This window comes from Amborella trichopoda, chromosome 9, assembly GCF_054954075.1.
Source record: "Amborella trichopoda isolate Santa Cruz 75 chromosome 9, AtrichopodaSantaCruz75HAP2 v2.0, whole genome shotgun sequence".
NCBI lineage: Eukaryota > Viridiplantae > Streptophyta > Magnoliopsida > Amborellales > Amborellaceae > Amborella > Amborella trichopoda.
Window position 1 is genome coordinate 45,028,591 of NC_142344.1, and position 21,374 is coordinate 45,049,964.

Below are 21,374 nucleotides of genomic sequence, written 5' to 3' on the forward strand. Positions count from 1 at the left end.
CAAAAGTAAATTGTCTTATTATATACTTTTCTTATAATAACAATAATAATAATAACAATAACGAGAACAATAACTAAAACTAAAACTATTATTATTATTTTCTGTTCATTATCATTATCATTATTATTATTATTATTTATCATTGAAATAGTAATTGTTTGCCAACCCCAAACGGCCCATAAAAGCATAACTTGCCTGATTTCACAGATTTCTCTCACTTTGACATTCTTATATTCTCCCTCAAACTAAAACACACATTTCCCAATCCTAGAGATCTCTCTCTGAACGTCCTTATTTTAGCAGTTAGACAGACCATCCATAATCGCTCTCTCTAAATATTCTTTGTATAAATTTAAAAAATGTCCAAATTATTTACAAAATACGAAGCTGGTTCAAACTTCAGAATATTTTTATCTTTGAAATATCTTATTACAAATACTTTTAAATTTTAAGCAAATAAAAAATATTGAGGGGAATTGCATTAATTGTAAACACTATGTAGTTGTAATCAATCATTTTGAAATATTCCATCACATGTTTCAAGACCACAATTAATTATTTAAGTAACCACCTAAAATCATTTTAAATCAAATATGGTTCACTGGATAGATCAACATAACAAACTTTTTGGAAGAAATGTTTGAAATCCCTTTCTTTAGCTTACAAGTGGAATTTACTAATTATCTATTTTTGGCCCAAATTTTCTAAAGAAAACAATTTCTATGTTCATTCCACTTGCACATTGTAGATAAACCAAAATCCCAACAAAATAAGGCCCAACGAGGCTTTCCTAAGAGAATTCTTTCCATTTACAATGACAGTAGTTTATAAAATGCCCAAATTTGCAGACAATAGGAGTAACCATGGTTTAGTGCCTATTCTGATTCACCATGGTTAGAGGCAGCAGGGAGAAAAGTTGGGGCCTCAGGTTCATTTACAACTGCATTAGAAGAGACAGTCACTGGGTTTCCCTCTAATTGCAGCATAATATCCCCCAAAATCTCTAAGATTAGCTTGTTAAACTCTGCTTCATTGCAGCTTCCTGCTTCATCTGCCTTCACCATCTTGAAAACCTCATTCACCACCTCATCCACCTAAAAAATCTTCCAAAAAGTAATGCATATGGAAATATGTCTGACGCCTGTGTTGCGTATTTTGGTATCGAATATGATGTTTCAAATCATTTAACACTTCTGAGATAGAAAAAATATACGAAAAACAATTTTACATAGACAGGGAATTCCAATATATATGGATTCAATGAAAACCACCAAAGAAGATCATACTACTTTAATTGAGAGAACAGATCCCCCTTGATTGACCACTATTAAGTGGCAAAAAGTATGGGTTGTGGAATCCTTACTTCTATCATGATGTCCCTGCATTTTGATTTTGGATTTCTATTTACTGACTATGGCTCTTTAACCTCTAACCATTTAAACAAACCGAATCAGACGCTAACATTAAATTTTTTGAAATTCATTATTTTGGTACTCAGAAATGTTCAGTAATGCCATAATTTTTATACCAAGTTGCACCAGAATAATTTTAAATTTTCAAGTTTTCCATTAGAAATGGATAAGCATGGGCATGAAAGGTGGGAGGCTTTCGTTCTAGTACCTCTCGAAGCACAAGGACATGACATAATGCATTATTTTCATGGCCAGTAATTGGGTAGTTTAAGATGTTTAGAGAGGAAAAGCCTCCCACATAATAAAGTTTCAAAAAAAAAAAAAAAATTATTGTAAGGGAATGACAGATAAAAAAAAGAAAAGACAAAAAAAAGGTAAGGTAAAGTAAATTAGAACCTTGTGACATGGGCATGGAAGTTCACACACAAGGATAATCAGCGGCCAATCAATGTACTGGTGAGTGATAGAGAGAGTGGGATTGATGGATTACTGGTGACACCATATTTATGGATTTCCTGAGGCTCATTTGCAGTGGGTTAAAATAATATGATATCCTGTAATTGTTTCCAATAGCAACACTGCAACAGCAAGCTATTGTGCACAGTACAATGAAAAAAAAAAGAGTTCGAAACTCGTTCTGGAAATAATGCAAAATGATGCTTTTGTATGTCATTTTGCATAATCCAGTGATTTAGTTTGGGTGTCAACGAGTATTGATCGCCAGCACAAAACAAAGCAAATAAACCCATACTGCACTATGAGATCTCTCACCAAACGATATACAAGTTAGACCTCGTGAACATGCTAAATCCCTAGGGTATTGTAGTATCACATTAAGTGAGTTCCTAACCTTCATGCAAAAAGTATCAAACAACCAAGCCATTATGTAGGAAATCGGACAGGCTAAGGTCCGTCGGGAAATTTTCATGGACTTTGAGCACAGTCCAACTTGGGGTATTTTTGCCCTTTTGTGCAAAGGGTAAATGTAAATGGTCTATTTAAATACTTTCTTGAATATTTTTACTATAATCATGAACGATGTCTATGTTAATTATGTTATGAAAAACCTAAGTTTATGGATTGGCATCAGTGTATATTGTGTTATGAAGATAATGAAAGAAATTGTCATGCCCAACCTGATTAACAGCTCCATAGGGAGGTAAGCCAGCAGCAGGGGCAACAATGTCATAAGCAACACGAAGGTACTCCTTGGACATTCTTTCATGCCGGTCTTTGGGAAGCGATTTCCATGTGGTCTCCATGGCCTTCATTTGTAGAGAGAAATAAAGAGCAAAAGTTTAGTATGCCATCTATTCCTTATACACTTCATTTAATTAGATCTACGATTCTTTAGAATGTCCTCTATTTCTTTTACACTCCATTAATTAGTTAAACTATTCCTTGTGCATATATAATGATCTGGATAAAATGGAATCGAAACATAACAATAGTAAAGAAGGTATGGTAATGTCCATGATGTGTATTGTGCACCTTATAACAATAACCTTGCAGTGATACGAGACAGTTCATCCAAAGTCTCAAATGAAATAAATTACCACGCATTGTTCTTTCAACTTCACACACAACTTGTCTAAGATGTTGCTCAACAAAAGGTATCGCCTATTAAATAAAAAATCTGTAGTTTAGCCATTAGCAATATGCCTAACATTGTTTGCTGAAAATTGCTTTGGCTCTATGAGAAACTAATCCAGAACATTATGCTTGGTTTTTCATTAAACTTTTTTCATTAAACTTTTAATAACAATTACAAGTAACAGAAGAAAAGGGAAGACAGGGAACTCTCTCTCTCTCACACACCCACACAAACACAAACGCAAACACACACACACACAAACACAACACACACGCAACTTTTTCTTTCTCCTTTTTTATTTTTATAAAGACAGAATCTTTTATGTGGCCACAGCACCCTGCACCATTCGATAATAATGGATGGCACAAGATGCACTGACACTGACATAGTGTTAGCTCATTTTGGACAGTTCGTTATTAATAGACAGCACAAGGGACAGCGATCACATGCAACCGTGGGTGATAAAAACTTTTATCTTTATATAATACATATATCCCAATGTTCTACAATATAATTAATATAAATACGCATTAAAATTTTACCCTTCATAACTCAAATCTCACAAGAGTCCCTATTTTATTCGCAAGAGTCTCAACAAGCGAAGGACCTCAACATGACTGGAAATACCCTCAAAAGTATAATCCAATTAAAAAACATTAAAGGAAAAATATCGTAACAGTCGCACAACCCAAGAAGTTTTCTCTTTTTGTTGTAAATTTTATACATGTTTGACAGCAAAAGTTACAGTGTTACAATTACCTTGTCCAACTCATATTTGTTTGACAAGAGCCTTTTGATGCTACTTCCATCAAATGTGTTTCCACTGTGTGCAACTATCACAGGGTCCTCTTTGAGATGGAGAGCAATGCTCTCAATGACCTTCTTCAGTGACTCCACGAATCCCTCTTGGGTTACATTCCTCTCTTCTAGACAAGAGGCATTGGCTTCCAGGGCTGGCTCAATGACCTTACTGGTCACCTACAGGAATTAAACAATAAATTGAACAAAATGATTATTCAACTAGTATTTTTAGGATCAAAAGCATATTTGGTCACATTAAAATCGTAATTGTGTTGCGATAATGTTAATTTTCAAGAGAGCACAAAAGAGAAAATGGGGGAAATATATCCAAGAAAGTAATTAGTTTTCCTTGGTAATCTCAAAAGAGGCTTCTCTTTAGTGGGGCCACGACCAGGTTAGAACACTACTTTTGGAATGCTACAAAATCAGCAATCGCTTCTCAGAATGGTGAGAAAAAGGTAATTGTTCCTTTTATATTATCCTGATTAATAGCCCAATAATAAATGTGGAACACAGATGGTAAACTTCATGAATTGAAAATAAGATAAAAGAGAGAGTAATCATGCAATGGGAAAGTATAGCATCAGACCATTTAGAGTGATCATGCAAGGGGAAGTACAGAATTACATTGTTCACCTTTGTTACAAGAAAGTCACAATAGATGTGAAATCGTACGTCCGGGATGTGCCTTTGAATGTGGTCAAAGTCCAAGAAATGTTTTTTGAACTTCACATCACAGCCCTAGCCACCCAATTTCTCACCTGATGGCTGGATGTGATTGTAATTTTTCTTGTATCAAAGATAAACGTTCTTGTAGTATACAATTGCCAAACGAAATCTTATAAGGACATAGGGTCATATTTTACAAGTTGAGATTTAAGTGCATTTCAGTATTTATTAAGACAAGCAAAGAAAACTAAGGAGCCTTGGTTTCTTAAAACGTAACCCTAACGAAAAAGAATGGAAAAGATTATGTGATTGTATTACCCATGGATCTGAAGGTGGGGGCATTCCATGATCTACACTGAAATTGTGAAGGGCGGATTCCACATAGTCAAGCATAGTGCCGGTAGATTCGATTTGCGAGAACACAGATATGGCATGGGGTTCAAACCCGGGACCTTTTAGAAATTCAGACAGATCCTGACCATCGATCCTGAGGATCACTATGGGATCTCTCTTCAAACCTGCAGCCATGCCTAACAATATGTCTGATAACACTTCTTTGAATTGGCTCTTGCTCACTTCCCCGGAGTTCCCATGTGTAAATTCGCTCAGGACCTTTATGTGAAATCAGAGAAAAGCAAAGTTTAATAAGATTAAGAAGTACGCTACCTTAGTTTTGTACAAAGAAATATGGGCAAGAGAAACAATTAGCAACCCTTTGAGACACATGCATGCACATCACCATAATAAATCAAAGAACATACTACAGGCACATAGTTGGCATTATTTAGTGGTACAGTCCTTCTTCTCTCTGCAAATAAATGTTCAACTTAATCTAGGAAAGATAATAATGAGCAATACCAACTTAGTTACAAACTTATATTCTTATTATTCCAAAATGTTAAATAAGTTGCATGGTTTTAATTCCTTTATTTCTTTACTAGAGACTCCCAACCTTGATTAACTACTATGTGATAAAAAGAGTGAAAGATTTAAAACACAGCTTAGTGTGAACAATTGTTGGTTCCTTTCACAAGCAATTTCGGCATAAGACAAACATGTCTCTCAAAAGAAATGAAGAAACCACCACTGGAAAAGCCATAGCAATGTGTAACATGCAGCCAGAAACCCTGTTGGAGTTCAGGCTGCCAAAAAACAGCTAGTAGTCAGCAAATATTGTCATTAAGTAGTGGCGCACGCGAGGCCTGCCAGCAAATCTCCATCATTGTACCTCATGGCTACGTCCTTCATTGGGATGGGGTGGCAACTCCACTCTGCATATGGTGTGAGGTACAAATAGGAAAGAATCAGAAATACCAGAGTAAACAGAGGTCCACTAAAGAAATATCCCTAGAGACAAAACGTAGTTTTTTTTGGATCTCGAGACAGAGAACCCATGGATGGATCTAGAGAGAGCAATGAGGGTGGTGGAAACATGTCACAAAGATGTCGAGTCCAAAAACAAGGGAATCTCTCTCTGCGTCACAAAGATTGTGGGAGAGAAAATGCACATGCTCAAGACTACTCTGGTTGGCTCCTTCTACCATCCTATAAAGGATACCGATGGACTGAAACAATAAGCACTAGAGCAGGCGCAAACTGATCCGTAAAAGATTACTAAATGATAGGATTTTGTTTATTCTGAGCTCAGGGGAGGAGGCAGTCCACATCTGTAAGCAGCAAAACTGGAGATTTAAAATTTTATAGTGAATCTAATGGTGCCTTCCTCAAGGTGAACAAATGGACCCCGTCACTGACTTCATTGGTGCTACCCAAAGAGCTCGGTTCACAAACTTGGAGGTGTTTTTAAATTTCTACACTCAGTGGCAAGCTAATAAAGATTGATTGGGAAGTCACTGCTGCCAAAAAAACTTGGGACTCTCAGGTTCGTGGTGGAGAAAGATATTGTTGTCTTTCTCATGGTGGAGGGTCTGGACTTCATGGCTCGGCTCATAGAAGAGGGGCGTGCAACAAAAATTCATCCCCATAGCGCTGGATCATGTAACATTGATGACCATGGGGACTAGTGGGTGCAAGTCACCAGAAAGAGAAGCACAAGAATAGAGGTTAACAAGTACAAAGCAAAAGCCCATGAAGAGAGAGGCTGGATGGAGGTGGAGAAAAAAAGAGAAGCAACGAGATGCATTCTCGATCCTCTCAGTGAGCTACTAGTAGATTGGTGAGGGGTATTGGAGACCAACCTACAAGGGAAACACAGTCGGGGCCGTGAAGTAACTTGGTGGGCCACTTTGCTGCTAGTGTAAATGTGGCTAAGAACAGGAGGTCCATTTCATACTTTCCAGGACGTCACGGAAGGGAGTCAGGTCAGTAGCTGAACTCAAAGGAGATTGGAGGCTGCTAGAAGCGGGTTTTTGCACCTGAACGATCATCACAATCCGACCCTTATCCAAACTATTGGGGTTCGGCTACAAGAATCTTGTTCCGCCACTATTTGAGGCTGTTAGAAGCAGGTTTTGCACCTGAAAGATGAAAATCTAAATTCAAATTTGGCATTTGAACCTCAACAGCAGGACACACAGCCTCCGATGGATTACAATCACCACTTGTATAGCCGCCCAATCCCAATATGTGATGATGGTCATTATTCATAGACCACAGTACAATAGCTTCATTTGACAGCTTTGATTCCAGATCGACCTGCAGGTCAAGATCTATGAGCACAATAGAAGACAGTAGTTTTGACGGCCCAGATCTAAGCATGCAGGGATCCCATAGTCAGGATTGTTGAATGCAATACTCGGTCCCTCTTCTCAAATTTTCCCCCTCTCCTAACTCATTCTTCCCCCTTGAGTAAGGAAACCCCTTCCTGCTTCTGCTGGTGCTTTAAACTGCACAATAAGCCTCTGACGAGGCACCCAGGAACAAGAGAACACACCACACCAGTCTTCTTACCCTTTTCAGTTGACAGAATGCCTCTCTGAAAGTAGTTAGAGAGCAGGACAACTCAGAGAGTCCAAAATGTGTTTATGTAAGAGTCTCAAATACTGAAAGTTGGAGGAAGAAGCCCCGGCTCCCCATCGGATACTAGTCCTCAACCATGGACATCCAGCTCACCCCAATCTCCACAAAGATGACAGACATCGCCAAAGACAATTCTGCATAAAATTGAGTTTCCTGAGGAGGCTGCATAGGTGGACATGGTTGTTTAGTAATAGGCCAAGAGGCACCTGCCTCCACAATTAACCCCTTGCTGCCACTGCAAATAGTGGAGCAACTTGAACATTGGGAGATATCCATCCGGATTGATTAGTTCAATGTAATCAAGTATACAGTAGGAACCCTTACCTTGAAAGAAGATCAAGGAAGGGTATAACTTAGGGCTTCCTACCAGGAACTCCTCAAGCTAGAGGAAATCTAAAGGAGCCAAAGATCATGGCTCAAAGACAGTGATCACAATACCAAACTTTTTTAAGTATCATCGTCAATTCAAGAAGAAAGTCCAACAACATCACATTGGGGGATCAAAATCAAGGGGTTGAGGACCAGAATATGAAGTCATAGAAAGTGCCATAATATAACAATTTAGGGCAGCCTTCCAAGCAAAGGAGAGACTGGTATTAAAACTAGATGGTATCGCCTTTGCAAGATTAACTCAGGAGAAAGCTCACTGGCTTGAATTGCCAGTTGACAATGACGAGATTAGAGAAGCTGTGTTTGGGTTGGGCAGAGATTATGCTTCTGGCAATGATGAACGCCCACTTGCTTTCTTCAAGCATTTCTGGGTGACAATTTGCTTTTGATGTTCTAAAGAATTGTTCTGAAGAGGCAGAGTCACAAATCTCTCGAAACAAAAACCAAGGCATAGAGACCCTTAAAGATATCCAACCCTGACCTACTTGGTATGCTGTACAAAATCTTGGCTAGGGTCCTTGCCACCAGATTAAGAACGACCCTTAGGGATGCCATAACATTGCTCCACTCTGCTTTTGTAAAGGAATGTCTGAATTTGAATAGTATCTTGGCTGCTCACAAATGCGTTCGCTTGTGGTACAGAGACAACATTCCTGATAGTAATTGTGAGCTGGGACTGAAGAATGCCAATGACAAGCCTGTTGGTCTTACCCATGAAAATATCGGAACACATGAGTTTTTGACAGTAGATGGAGGCAAAGGATTAAGGGTTGACTTTCCTCGACCGACTTCTATGTACTGATTTGCAAAAGGCTTCTTCAGTGCCTCCAATGGTATCAGACAGAGGGATTCATTATCCTCTTTACTTAGTAGAATGATGGACACATTAAATGTCAAGCGTCTCTCGCCGAGGTTCAAGTCTTCGGAAGGTGGAAATGTCACGTCACACCTGCAATATGAAGACGACGAAGTCATTTTTATGATATTTCTGCACAACAAATGTGTAGCCATTGGTTGTTTCTCTGCTGCTTTGAATTAGTGTTTGGCCTTCAGGGAATCTGTGAGGCAATTTATTGGGGTCAAAGAATTTATACGTCTTGCCCGATTTGTGGGATGTGAAGTGGACAAATTGTGAGGCAAATATCTCAGTCTAGACCTTTCTGTTGGTAGATCACAACGATCCATTTGGAAGGGGACCGCTGGGGGAGATTTCAAAGGGAGATGGGCCTCTGAACTGCAAAGTTCTATCACCGGGTGGCAGAATTATGCTCATCAAATTGTATTGATGAATCTACCAGTGTATCATATGCCCTAAAATCTGGCTTCCATTGCAAATGTTTTGGAAGGCCTAATGAAGATATTCCTATAGGTTGCAAAAGAGTTCTCATCTGGTTAAATGGGAGAAAGTATGTACACTTAAAGAGGGTTTCGGGATCAGAAGATTAAGATTGATAAATGATGCATCTCTCACAAAATGGTGCAAGTGGTGCCCTACAAAAACATTAGATCTGCAGTAAGTGGCCCTAAACAAATATAGGTATAGTCATTGTTTGGTTGGGGATGGTAACTGGAAGAATAATTGGCTGGCCCCTGCGCCTTGACTACCTAGGGAGTGAATCGCTCGTGTATCGCATCCCAATGATCTTGTCTCAGGTGAGGGACAAGAACGTGTCTCACTCGTGTATCGCATTATGATGTTACTGTAAAAGATCATGTCCATGTCTGTCGTGTATTGCATTCTGATGCTACTGTTTTATCTATATATTTGGGATTGTTTGGATTGCAAAGTTTCTTCTGGTCATGATCGAGCACATATTCTCTCAATTGTGCCCAACTCCCCCAACAACTCAAAAAAAGAAAAGTAGAAAAAAGAAAAGAAAACCCACTCTGACAGCCCAACCGTTCCCAACTGCCAAAGTTGGGACTGCTTCACAATTTGACTTTTGTGGCTTAAGGTGAACAACAAGGCACCTCAAAGTACAGCAACGAAGATTCATTTGACCAAATCAATGGGGCGACCATAATCTAACAGGTGGATTAAATAAAGAATTTTGGGACTAGAAGTTCGAGTGACTTTCAATCCCTCTTCAATGAGATAGTAAAGCTCCTTCCTCCTAGAAGACAGAGAACCAATAGATAGTCTTTCCTCAGCTAGTACACTAGAATATTTTTGGGTAATTCAAAGGGGAAGACGGGCCCCTATCCGTTTTTTCAAATAGATTAGGAGTTAGCCCTATCAGTGGTGTCAATCCTCCCTCAGCTAGTACACTAGAATATTTTTGGGTAATTCAGAGGGGAAGGCAGGCCCCTACCCGTTTTTTCAAATAGATTAGGAGTTAGCCTTATCAGTGGTGTCAGTGAGATTGAAAATCAGAACGTGGTAACTAGGTATAGGGGTGCTACCACCATGACCCAACCGCTTTCCCGCTAGAACACTAGAACCGAAATTGGATGGTAGCTTGTTTGGAAATCCTAGACGGGCTGGCGTTGGAGGATTGGTAAGGGACCATTGACCTACTCAGGCCCTATCCGAGGGTGTGCTGAAAATGAGGTTGACACAAAATCCATACTGCATGGTTTATGCCCGCCACCCCATGCCTGTGACTGTAGGCAAAAACGCTAGTGAAAGGCAATTCAAGCAGTGTAATACACTGGATCACACATGTAGAAACCTGCCCTTGAACCAAGTTGGAGTTTTTGATGAAAATAGAGATAAAATCAAATTGTTTAATATGTCTTTTTCTTCCTGGAGTAGGGAGATCGTAGGAGCTGACTCTCTGGATAAGGATGGAGTCACACAATCTCCCCAGATAGTCATGAGAATTTGAATTTTGTGAAGTTTAATGTGTATATTCTCGTTTTTTTTTGTATAAATTTATGTATACATTGCACATCAGATCTGCTGTAAGTAATAAAAAATGAGTTAAAATAAAAATCAATAAATAAATAAACAAACATAAATTGTTCTTTTTGTTTTAATAAGGGTTCAGCTGCGTCCTTATATATCACCAACTGGGAATTCTGCCTTACAAATTAATGAGGGTTCACATGCGTCTTTCTAATTTTTTTTTTTTTCCTTTTATCTTTGCAGGAATTTTTTTCTACAACACATTTGTCCCCATCCCATTTTGAACTATGCTTGTATAGAAAATGCCGCAAAATAGTGCCGAAAATAGATCGCCAGAGAGATAAATAATTTAAAATTTTTGAAAAAAAGGTTCAACTTTATGATACAGAAATAATTTGCACTTCAAAAACTCACTAGAAGACACTTAGTAGCCCCCTTCCAATTCATCACCTAGAATTCGAGATATATAGACGTAAAAAAAAAAAAATTTCGAATCCCGAAATAATGCATTTTGCAATGTATTATCCAAACCGTCTATTTTCAAAATTCAAGTGTCCTTAGATCTGATTGATCTACACTTTTTAAAACTTTAAATTTGAGATGAAAATAAATTAGCATATACAAACCTCGCATGTTCTTTTAATATTATAGATGCTACTTAGGGCCTAGTTTGGGCACTCCAAATTTTGGTAGCAGCGCTATTTGTTCTCTTACACCTGTTGAAGAAGAGCACACCCAAAAGACAAAATAAAAAGAAAAGTATGTTGTCCGCATCATGCCGGTTGGAAGGTTGAACAAACACTTGAGATTTCACAAAGCCACATCTAATGCCAAAAATTAATTTTAGATTTTATATTTTATTTTATTTAATATTATATTTATATAAAACTTGGGATGTAAGTTCAATTTTATAAAGAAAATTAAATAAACATGGTTAAAAACTATTTCAAATAAAAATAACTAAAATACCCATAAATATATTTTTGTCAGTATTTGTTTGTTCGAAATATTTTTTATCATTTTTATTTAATTCTTCTTATAAAAATAAAGCTAAAACCCAAATGGCAAATTAATTATTTTTAAACAAAATTTTAAATTGGAAAACAAACTAATTTTGGACCTTGGATCAAGCGATATTCAATCTGAATGAAGCATTCAATCTGTCCATAGCATGTGGACGTAATTATCATCATCATCCAAACTTTTTCTCAACTATTTTATTTAGGGTCGGCTCCAGGAATCATGTTATGCCATCCTGCTCTATCAAGAGCCATATCTTCAATAAGACCGTAAATTACCATATGTTTTCAAACTACTCTTATGTGAACACAATACCAGCCCATAATAAAATATTGGCCTTTATTTGAAAGGGAAAATAATGGACATTTTTAATATGACTATATCATGTGTGGAATTAATGTACTTAGCATGTCTCCACGGATTATAAGGGTCCATTTCATAGTTGACAATTTACAAGTAATTGATGTGTTTTCCTATAAAAATTTACTACACCCATTGTTTATGAGACCAAAGTAAAAACTCACTTTCCCAACTGTTCTTGTACTCTGCCATACTCTCATGATTACATTATATACTTATAAACAACGTCAATGTATATCAAAATGAAACAGTTAAGAACATTTTAAAAAGAAAAAAAATGATTCCATGGCCAAGCAACCATCAAGTAATCCTTATATTTTAAAATAATTCTAATAATAATAAATATCAAATTAAATGTAATTCAAAATTTAGAAAAGAAATATGGAAGTTTGTTAACATCCAAGCTAATAAGCGCAATTCTTAGTGTAAACCCTTGGCCCGCATCAATCAAATATCATAATATAAAAGTTCAAGAACTCTTATAAAGAGAGAAATTATTGCACGGCCTTTCATCGAGCAACCATCAAGTAATCCTTGTATTTTAAAACATATTTAATACTTAAGAAATAACAAATTAAATATAATTCAATTTTCTAATTTAAAATTGAACAAAATTAGAAAAACCATGGAGATCTTCTAGCACCCAAGCTATAAGAATAATTCTTAGCCAATAACTCCATATTTTATTAAATCACCCTATTAGCTACAAAAAAATAGTCTAGATAGTAAAACTAAAGTCTTCCAACACCAAATAACCAAAAAAAAAAAAAACCACGTTCTCTCCAATACCAATAAATAAACAAAAAATAATAAAATTTTAGGGCCAAGAGAAAATGTCCAACCTCTCATTAACATATGGACATACCATGTATAATTGTTGCCTATTATCCAAAAGAACATCAACATAACAATAAGCGCTTAGAGGCAAGGAAACAGTATTGGCCTTCTATGGAAGGGACTTTCATTTATATAGATTGGTTAATGGACATTTTTTTTCTCTCTCCTCCAAAGTTTAAGAGTTTTAGAGAGATGGGTTTTTGATGTGGTCTCCATTGGACAAAGAGAAAATTTTGTTTCTTTCTTTTGTAGGGAAAGATTGATAGAGAGAGATGGCTAAAGAGAGGTGAGAGGTGCATGGGAGAGACATTTAAACATGTGTGAGAAGGAAAGTTGTTAATTAGGGTTTGACACTAAATCTCTAAAAGAGTGAGAGATGGATGCGATATTAGAAGAGATAACCCCATCATGTTTTTCTCCTAAAGTTTGTTCCCATATGTCTCTCATGTTCATTACCAAAATAACCAAGAGATAAGACTTATGTAACCAAATTAGCAAAATAGATATACCTAATATCTTACTCATAGACGTTCTCTTTTTTAAATATGGCTGCCTTAATCTTTCTATAAGCATATGATCTTTTTCTAGGTTCGCAACACGTGTCTACCTCTCAACTTAGGCTTAAGTAAAATTTATTCTAAAAAAAATTAATCTTAGAAAAAAGAAGAAGATGAAATTGATAACCATGTAATCAACTAGGAAACCAAAAACTGTAGTTGAACACTCATATCGATAGTTCACCTTTATCGATGATGCTGAGTGAGACTTTTAAGAGGGAACTCAGGAGTAAGGAAAACCTCTTAACAACACATAAAAGTCATTGTTTCATGCAAGGAATCAAAACAAGTTGTTTCGCAACATCAAGAGCACTCGGTTCCCTCTCACCTTCATGGCATTAATCCCACTCAGAACCGCCCATTACTCAGGATTGGTTGGAAACTAATCCGATTCCGCCCCAAACCCGAAATCAGGTGATTTAAGAGAAGGAAATGTTTATATAAGGCTGCAACCTTAAATGTATAATTAAATATGCACAAAAAAAATCTATTACAAAAGGTTATTTGGATATTGGAAAGCCATCTAATTGATCATCTCGAAATCGAGATATATAAATATGAAAAAAAAAAATAGATTTCGAGTCCACGAAATAGTGTATCTTGCTACAAATTATCTTGACCATCCATTTTCAAGATTTTTATGTGTTTATAGATCTACTTTGACCATTTTTAGAGTTTAAAATTTCATAACTAGAGATGAAAATAGATTCTCAAGCTATCCTAAAAAAAATTTATATCAAAATTACATTTATAAAATTTAAAGATGCGCCTTAATTGGATTGTTTAAGATTGCAACCATATACAAACCACACCATTTAAAAAAAAAACACCACAGTGCTTAAAGTCATATACCATCCATTGAAATGATTGAAGTGGATATAGAGGGAGATTAGGATAACAATGCAAGGTCACATAATCATGTATGGTGGCCACTCTCTCCTTGAGGCGACCAAGATATTGATCTTGGGGCGTTTGATTCAGGGATCATTAACGGTCCTGCACATGGTTCTGTTCTTGATGTCCAGTTTTTTACTTAAACAATATAGATGAAAGAGGTAAATTACTTTGTAAAATCATTAAGAGCGTGCTTGTTTTGGTGGAATTTTTGGGTAGTGGGAGACCCAAATAGGCTCCCATGTTGTTTATCGCAAGCTCTGGAAGCTGTAAGATGGAACCCATGGCATACAAAAACATCTTTTGATGTTTATTTATAGAAGCCACCCTTTACATGCCATACTTAATGGAAGAGGGCGCCATGGCAATCCCTTGCCCTAAGGTGTCAAATCATCTAAGTGTTACCTTTTTAAGTTTCAATTCTCCTGGATATATCCTAAAAGGAAAAAGTTTATATAGAGCCGTGGTTCTAAACAATCAAATTAGAGCCCATCTCAAAAATTTCACAAGAAGAGCTTGTTTTGATGTCTAAATATCCTCAAATTGATAATCTCGACATCAAGATGCATGACATGAGAAAAAAATGGATTTCAAGTTTTGAAAATAGTGCATATTGTAATGCATTTTTGGAACGTCAATTTTCAAGATTTTCAAGTTTTTATATATATATTCGGTCTACACTATTTTTTAAGCTTTAAATTTTATATTTAAAGATGAAAATATATTTTAAGGATGTCACAAAAACTTTCAGTTGTGAAACCACATTTCTCAACACTATTTGAAAGTGCGCTTTTGTTAGAAAATACGTCTTTGTAGTCTGTTTATTTACGTCTTTATAATTTATCTCTTTATAAAGTAGGACAAAGTTCTTGTAGTTTGAATGAGTTTGTTGATATCTTTGTTGATATCCGATTTCTATTTTGAAGGATGTAACGTGTAAATACATGCTAAAACACCTGTATAAGTATATGGGTTTTTCTCAAGTAAATACAAGAAAAACACTTCTCTATTGGTTAACATGGTATTAGAGTAACCGTGAATCTTGTCTTGAATTCGTGAGCATTCTCTCTACCTCCAGCCGATAGAAGTGCTTTCTCTCTCTCTCTGCCCAGGAATTGGTCCGATTTGGGTTTCAGCATATTCTCTTTCTAACACTAGATACACTATTAGAAATAAATATCAAATATGGAAAGATTGATGGCGACCTCATAGCTTATCCAACTATGTATAGGAAGATTGTTGATAGCTTAGTCTATCTTACTATAACACGACCAGATATAACTCATGCCGTTTAGCTTGTCAATCAGTTTGTTTCAGATCCTTGAAAACTTAATCTTACTGTTGTACATCGCATTATTCGCTATCTTCGATCCACAATTGACAAAGCCCTCTCATATGACAGATCTTTATCCTTAATCTTGAGAGCGTATTAAAATGTTGATTATGCTGGTTGCCACGACACGCGTTGTTCTACTACCGGCTATTGTATCTTTCTTGGCACTTCCCTGATCTCTTAGAAATCTAAGAAACAACCTACAAATGTCGAAGTCTTATACAGAGTTAGAATATCAAGCTATGTCTTCTACATGTGGCGAAATTATCTGGTTGAGGCGACTTTTGGCTAATCTTGGCTACACTATGGTTTCCCCCACTTCCCTATTTTGCGACAGTGAAAGCGCAGCGAAGATTGCTACCAACCCAGTTTTTCATGAACGAAGAAGGCATATTGAGGTAGATTGTCATGTTGTACGCAAAAAATTTGAACGAGGAGATATATCACTACCCCATATTTTCTTCATAAATCAAATTGTTGATATTTTCACTAAGACGTTGTCCAAAAGGTGCCATGATTATTTAATGGGCAAACTGATGCTGTTACACCCCCATCAGTTTGAGCGGAGGGGTAGTGTTAGAAAATATGTCTTTGTAGTCTATATCTTTGTAGTAGGATAAGGCTCTTGTAGTTTGAATGAGTTTGTTGATATTTTTGTTGATATCCAATTCACACTAAAATATATGTATAATTATATGAGTTTTCCCAAGTAAATACAAGACAAACACTTCTCTATTGGTTAACACACTTTACTTTCATTGTTTAGAGCCTCGGCTCTATACAAACCACACCCATCTTAAAATAATGTAGTAAAAAATTAACCAAATTGCCCATATTCATGAGCGGGAATCCTATACAAATACAGGTAGTTTGATTATTTGGCCCTACTTATGAGGCTTGATAAAATGACAAATGTGTCCTTAGTTGTTCTGATTTAGCGAACATAGAAAGGGTTTACAATTGGAAAAAAGTGAGTTACATATTTTTTACCTCAACAACCAAGGGTACTTTCATCAATTGATAATGTCATATTGCCAACGTGAGAAAATCAACGGTATTTTCATTATTAAGCTCAAGCCACTTAAGAGAGGCTAAATTACTAAAATGTGCCAACTTGTTCATGATTCCAATCCTGAATAAGGGCAACATGGTTTCTTTTTACATCTAAGTGAAAGGAAACTTAGAAAAACAACATTTTTAATATTAAATAAGATGATTTGACAATTTTAATGATTTTATAAGATATTTTCCTATCTATTTACTATATCAGAATGCCTATTTCTCAATATTTTGTGAACGTCTATATGCTGCCAGGCCGGGTGTTTTCCCTTAATTTTTCCTTTCTTTTGTTTTTCTTTATATATATATAAAAGAATCTATTAGGAACCAACCCCTAATCCTGGTCTGATCGCAGGCAGGTCTTTAAAGGACCCCGCCTTACCAACCCTATTCAGATGGTTCCTACAAATACTACTCAGATTTTCCTTTTAAGGAAAATTGATTGGTGCGTCCAAGCCCGCACCTGTTACTATACGGGCTTGGAGATCTACCCCGTCCACCAAAAACCAGGTCCCGTAAATAATAGTCTTCCAAAGAAAAAGTAAAATCAACCGTTCAAATATTTTCTCCAAAAGATATCATTTCTAGTTTTTAAAATTTATTTACTTTTATAAATTTATAATCATGTTCCCTAAAAATTAGGATCAACTTCGATTTCAAAAAATAAATTATTAAGAGGCCCGCATTTCTAAATATAAGTCTATAGACTCAAGAAACCGTGTCCTCCTTTTAAAGTACCAAACACCCTGATACTAGGTGGAATGACCAAGACACACCAACCGTCTTAACTTAATTTAGGAAAAAAACCACAGCACATCCTTCCGTTTGGGAAAATTTTATCTACCACAAAAATGCGAAGTCCTACTAATTTTCTCAAATATAATTTTGGGTAGGGTGTTTAGAATCTGATTATCCTATTCAAGCTTTCTTATGCACTGAGCACGTGCGTGCGCGGGCTTGCAAGAGAGAGAAAAAGAGGAGAGAGAGGTATTCGCCTTATGGCTAGGTGAATGATGAAAAGAAGGTTCTCTATAGATGATCGATCCAGTCGACATCTAAAAAACCGGGCTCCTAGATCGGTAGCCTCACAAGTCGACGTAACCTCGGAATCGATGGCAAAGCAAACAAGGATTTGATGGCAAATCAAACAGGAATTTCTCAATAATAGAGCATTTTAGCTGTTAAAGAAGAATGGGCTCTGCGCTAGAGAGTACATTCTTTGTTTTAGGTGGAAATAGAGAAAGTATACATTTGTTTGTCAAAAAAGAAAAAAATTAAACAAAAAAAGCATACATTCGCTGTTTAGGCAAAAGACTAGGGCATTTATGCTTCATGTTAAAGGTCGAAGATTCCTTCGCGAAAAGGCACGATGCGTGGCGCTTCATAAAGCCACCTCAATTGAATAGTATAGAATACTATGATACTTTTTCTTTCTTATTCTTCTAAATAATAACAAAACTACCCTTGCATACAAACTCCCCGAATCAGGAATATATTCTTCATAAATAATCTATCATCATTTTACGTTCTTTTTCTAATCGTATGGAGATACATAAATCCGATTAAAACATATGGCGCTGATAATTATTTTTAATAAAAAAGTTTTATTTTATATCTCTTGCACTATTTTATTCTTTCGGAGCTTTTATCTTGTTTTTTTTTTAAAAAAATTGTATATTATGAGGTTATTTATTTTTTTATACAAAAAATTTACATTTATTTTTAACTATTAGATTTCACGACTGCATGTAATTGTGACCTCCTTACAATAAAAGTAAATGATCTCATTCTATACACTCCCTTCTTTAAATATGAAACCAAAATATCACATAATATTCTATATATTTTATTTTAGACTTTCTAACGAATTAATAACACATTCTTAACCAGCCAATTTCAACTTTAATAGTCAATAATGATTTTTGCTTTTTTGTATGAAATAATAAATAGTCTCATTGTATATATTTCTTCTTTTTTTAATCATTCTTTATCAACGCATCTAAAAAGATTAGGGCAATAGGCTGCACAATTAAGACTAGCCGGGTCATCCTGGCCCCCAAAAGAATAAGGCCTGGGCTAGAACTGAAGACCGAGGGCGCGCTTCAGCTAGCGCTTGGGGACAAGGGACGGGCTCGGTCCGGACGACACCAAATTGAATGAGCGAGTGTCAACACTCCAAAGTTGGAATTAGGAAAAGTGGGAAAAGTTCTATCGATGGTTGCGTCGATATGGATCAATGGAGGAAAAATCCGGAACGGGCCCTCTTAGGCCGGATTTGGTGGCCGGCCGTGTATTTTAAAATAAAATTATATAAAATTTCATAAAATGGGTGATTTGATTTTGTTTGTAATGTAATTTTTTTAATGTTTTTTTATCGATTGAAAATTGTTTTGGCTATTAATACTTATTTTTATATTTTTTAAAAAAAATTTAAGAATTCTCCTACCGCGATTCTTTAAAATCTATTTTTTTTCTTTTAATTTTCAATTTTATTTAGTTGTGCTTTGTTTAATTATTTTTTAAACATATTGTTCATATCTTATTAGATTTTTTAAATTTTTTAACGTTTTTTTAACCGCCCCTGAAACTTGTCTAATTAAATCGGTTGATCAGACCGGTTTACCAGTTAAGCCGATTGAACAGCTTCGGGGGCCATGTCCGTGTAACTGTTGCAGCTCGATTTTACCTACAATGATATGGATAATGGAGTACAGAGATGGATTCGGCCTTGAGCCATAACGAGAGTAGGAAAATATACATTTTCAAAAAGTAAATTATAGAAAACGGTATCGATCACTTCACTAACAATTTAAGTTAAAGCTCGAAAGAGAGAGATAGAGAATAGTCATTCACTCAAAATTAACTTAAATTGCAGAGGAGAGAGACCCAGTCGATTCAAACCATTGACGATAAAAGTTCTAGCAACAGAAATAAGTGAATCTAGAGAGTGAAAACGGAGTACCTCATCGTAGATGTGGTCGGAATCAGGGGACGAGCCCTGCGCAGAGAGGCCGAGGGCGGCACCGATGTCTGTTACCGCCGGGCGGAGGTCTTCGGGCGACAGCTTCCCGTCGCGGTTGTGATCCAGCTCCTCAAACTTCCTCTCCACGAATTTATTGAAAACCTCATCGCTCTCCACCAAATCCCTTATCTTTGACCCATCCATCACTGCCTCCACGTTCTTCTCGCTCCCACTTTCCATCTCTCTCTCTCTCTCTCTTTTCTTTTGGATTGTCACGGTAGAGATTTACCAGTGGTGCAGAGCTCAAGTTCGTGAACTGGACTTTTTGGGCTGCTCTACTCTGGTTTCTCTCTATCTAACTTTTTTCTCTCTAAGATTTGCGTTGTCAAGATTTTAACGAGTGCCCACATGCATATAGTGAACTTCCAAGGAACTTCCCACTCTCTCTCTCTCTCTCTCTACCTGAACTTCCAGACCTTCTTGGGCGGGCGATCTCTCTCTTTCTCTCTCTAGCCCAGTATGTATATCTTAAAAACTACTCTCTAGCGTCTTATCTCTATGCTCTCTCTCTCTCTCTCTCTCAAACGGTATACTTTCTCTCTCTAGAAGTGCAGATTTTGCGTTGGTCCCAAGGGGGTTTTATTGGTGCTTGGCAGTGTAAATACGCCACTCACCGTCCTTTGGTTGGGACACGTGGATGGCGAGAGTGCACCTGGACGGTGAACGGAATTTGGTAGGTTTTGTTTTGCTGACTTGTGGAATTTTATGGATGCCAGGTTTCTTTCATAATTGAGCATGTGAGCATTTCAACTTAATCATTCTGAATCCACATTCAAATATAACCTTCTTTTTTTTTCCTTTCTTAAATAAAAAAATTCAATTCTAACCTCTTTTTTTTTTGTTAACGTGCAAGAATGGAACTCTATACGTCGGAACCGTGTACGGTGCGTAGGTGTATTGTGTAGTTTCATGCGTCACAATTTAGGGGTGTAGTTTGCATATGGTTGAGGCTCTAAACAATCAAAATAGGGATTATATATAATGAGACTATTTATTTTTTTATACGGAGGTCACAATTATTAACAACAACCATCCGATGTAAAATCTGCTAGCTAGGATGAGTCACAAACTTTGAAATTTTTTTTTTTGGACTTTGAGTTTGGTCGATAAAATAATTACAGCCACCCAATATCAGATCCAAGGTCAAGATCAGTTGTGACCACCTTGTACCATGGGTAAATGGTCTCATTATTGAAAATCTTTGTGATGGCTTGAAAATTTATTTTTATCTCTAATTATAAAATTTAAAGCTTAAAAAATAGTGTAGATTACATCCATAAACACTTAAAAACCTTGAAAATTGACGGTCCAAAAATGCATTACAAGATACACTATTTCCAAAAGTTGAAATCTATTTTTTTTCTCATGCCTATACATCTTGAGGTCGAGATGATCAATTTGAGGATTTTGGCCATCGAAACAACTTCTTTTAGTGAATTTTTCAGGTGCATCTTAATTTGATTGTTTAAGGCCTCGCCCTTACATAAACTTTTTCCGACAATTTATGACTTCACACCACACCATGAACAACCATCCTAGCGGGAACTGGTAGATGGCAATACTGTCATATATTATTAGTGATCCAAAGTTTGCTCCTTT

General features: G+C 36.4%; 1 protein-coding gene across 2 annotated transcripts; it reads right to left on the reverse strand.

Annotated features, from left to right (window-relative positions):
• Positions 1 to 700: 700 nt before the first annotated feature.
• Positions 701 to 20,327, reverse strand: LOC18447103 (Calcium-binding EF-hand family protein). Of its 2 annotated transcripts, XM_020675283.2 has the most exons (6): positions 19,716 to 20,327; positions 8,557 to 8,794; positions 4,795 to 5,088; positions 3,766 to 3,984; positions 2,549 to 2,677; positions 701 to 1,094 (listed from the first exon to the last, which is right to left on the reverse strand). In XM_020675283.2, the coding sequence occupies exons 1-6, from the start codon at positions 19,718 to 19,720 to the stop codon at positions 876 to 878; spliced, it is 1,104 nt and encodes a 367-aa protein (XP_020530942.2). In that variant the 5' UTR covers positions 19,721 to 20,327; the 3' UTR covers positions 701 to 875. The 2 variants fall into 2 exon arrangements, with proteins under 2 accessions (XP_020530942.2, XP_006857268.2); XM_006857206.4 differs by lacking the exon at positions 8,557 to 8,794.
• Positions 20,328 to 21,374: the final 1,047 nt, after the last annotated feature.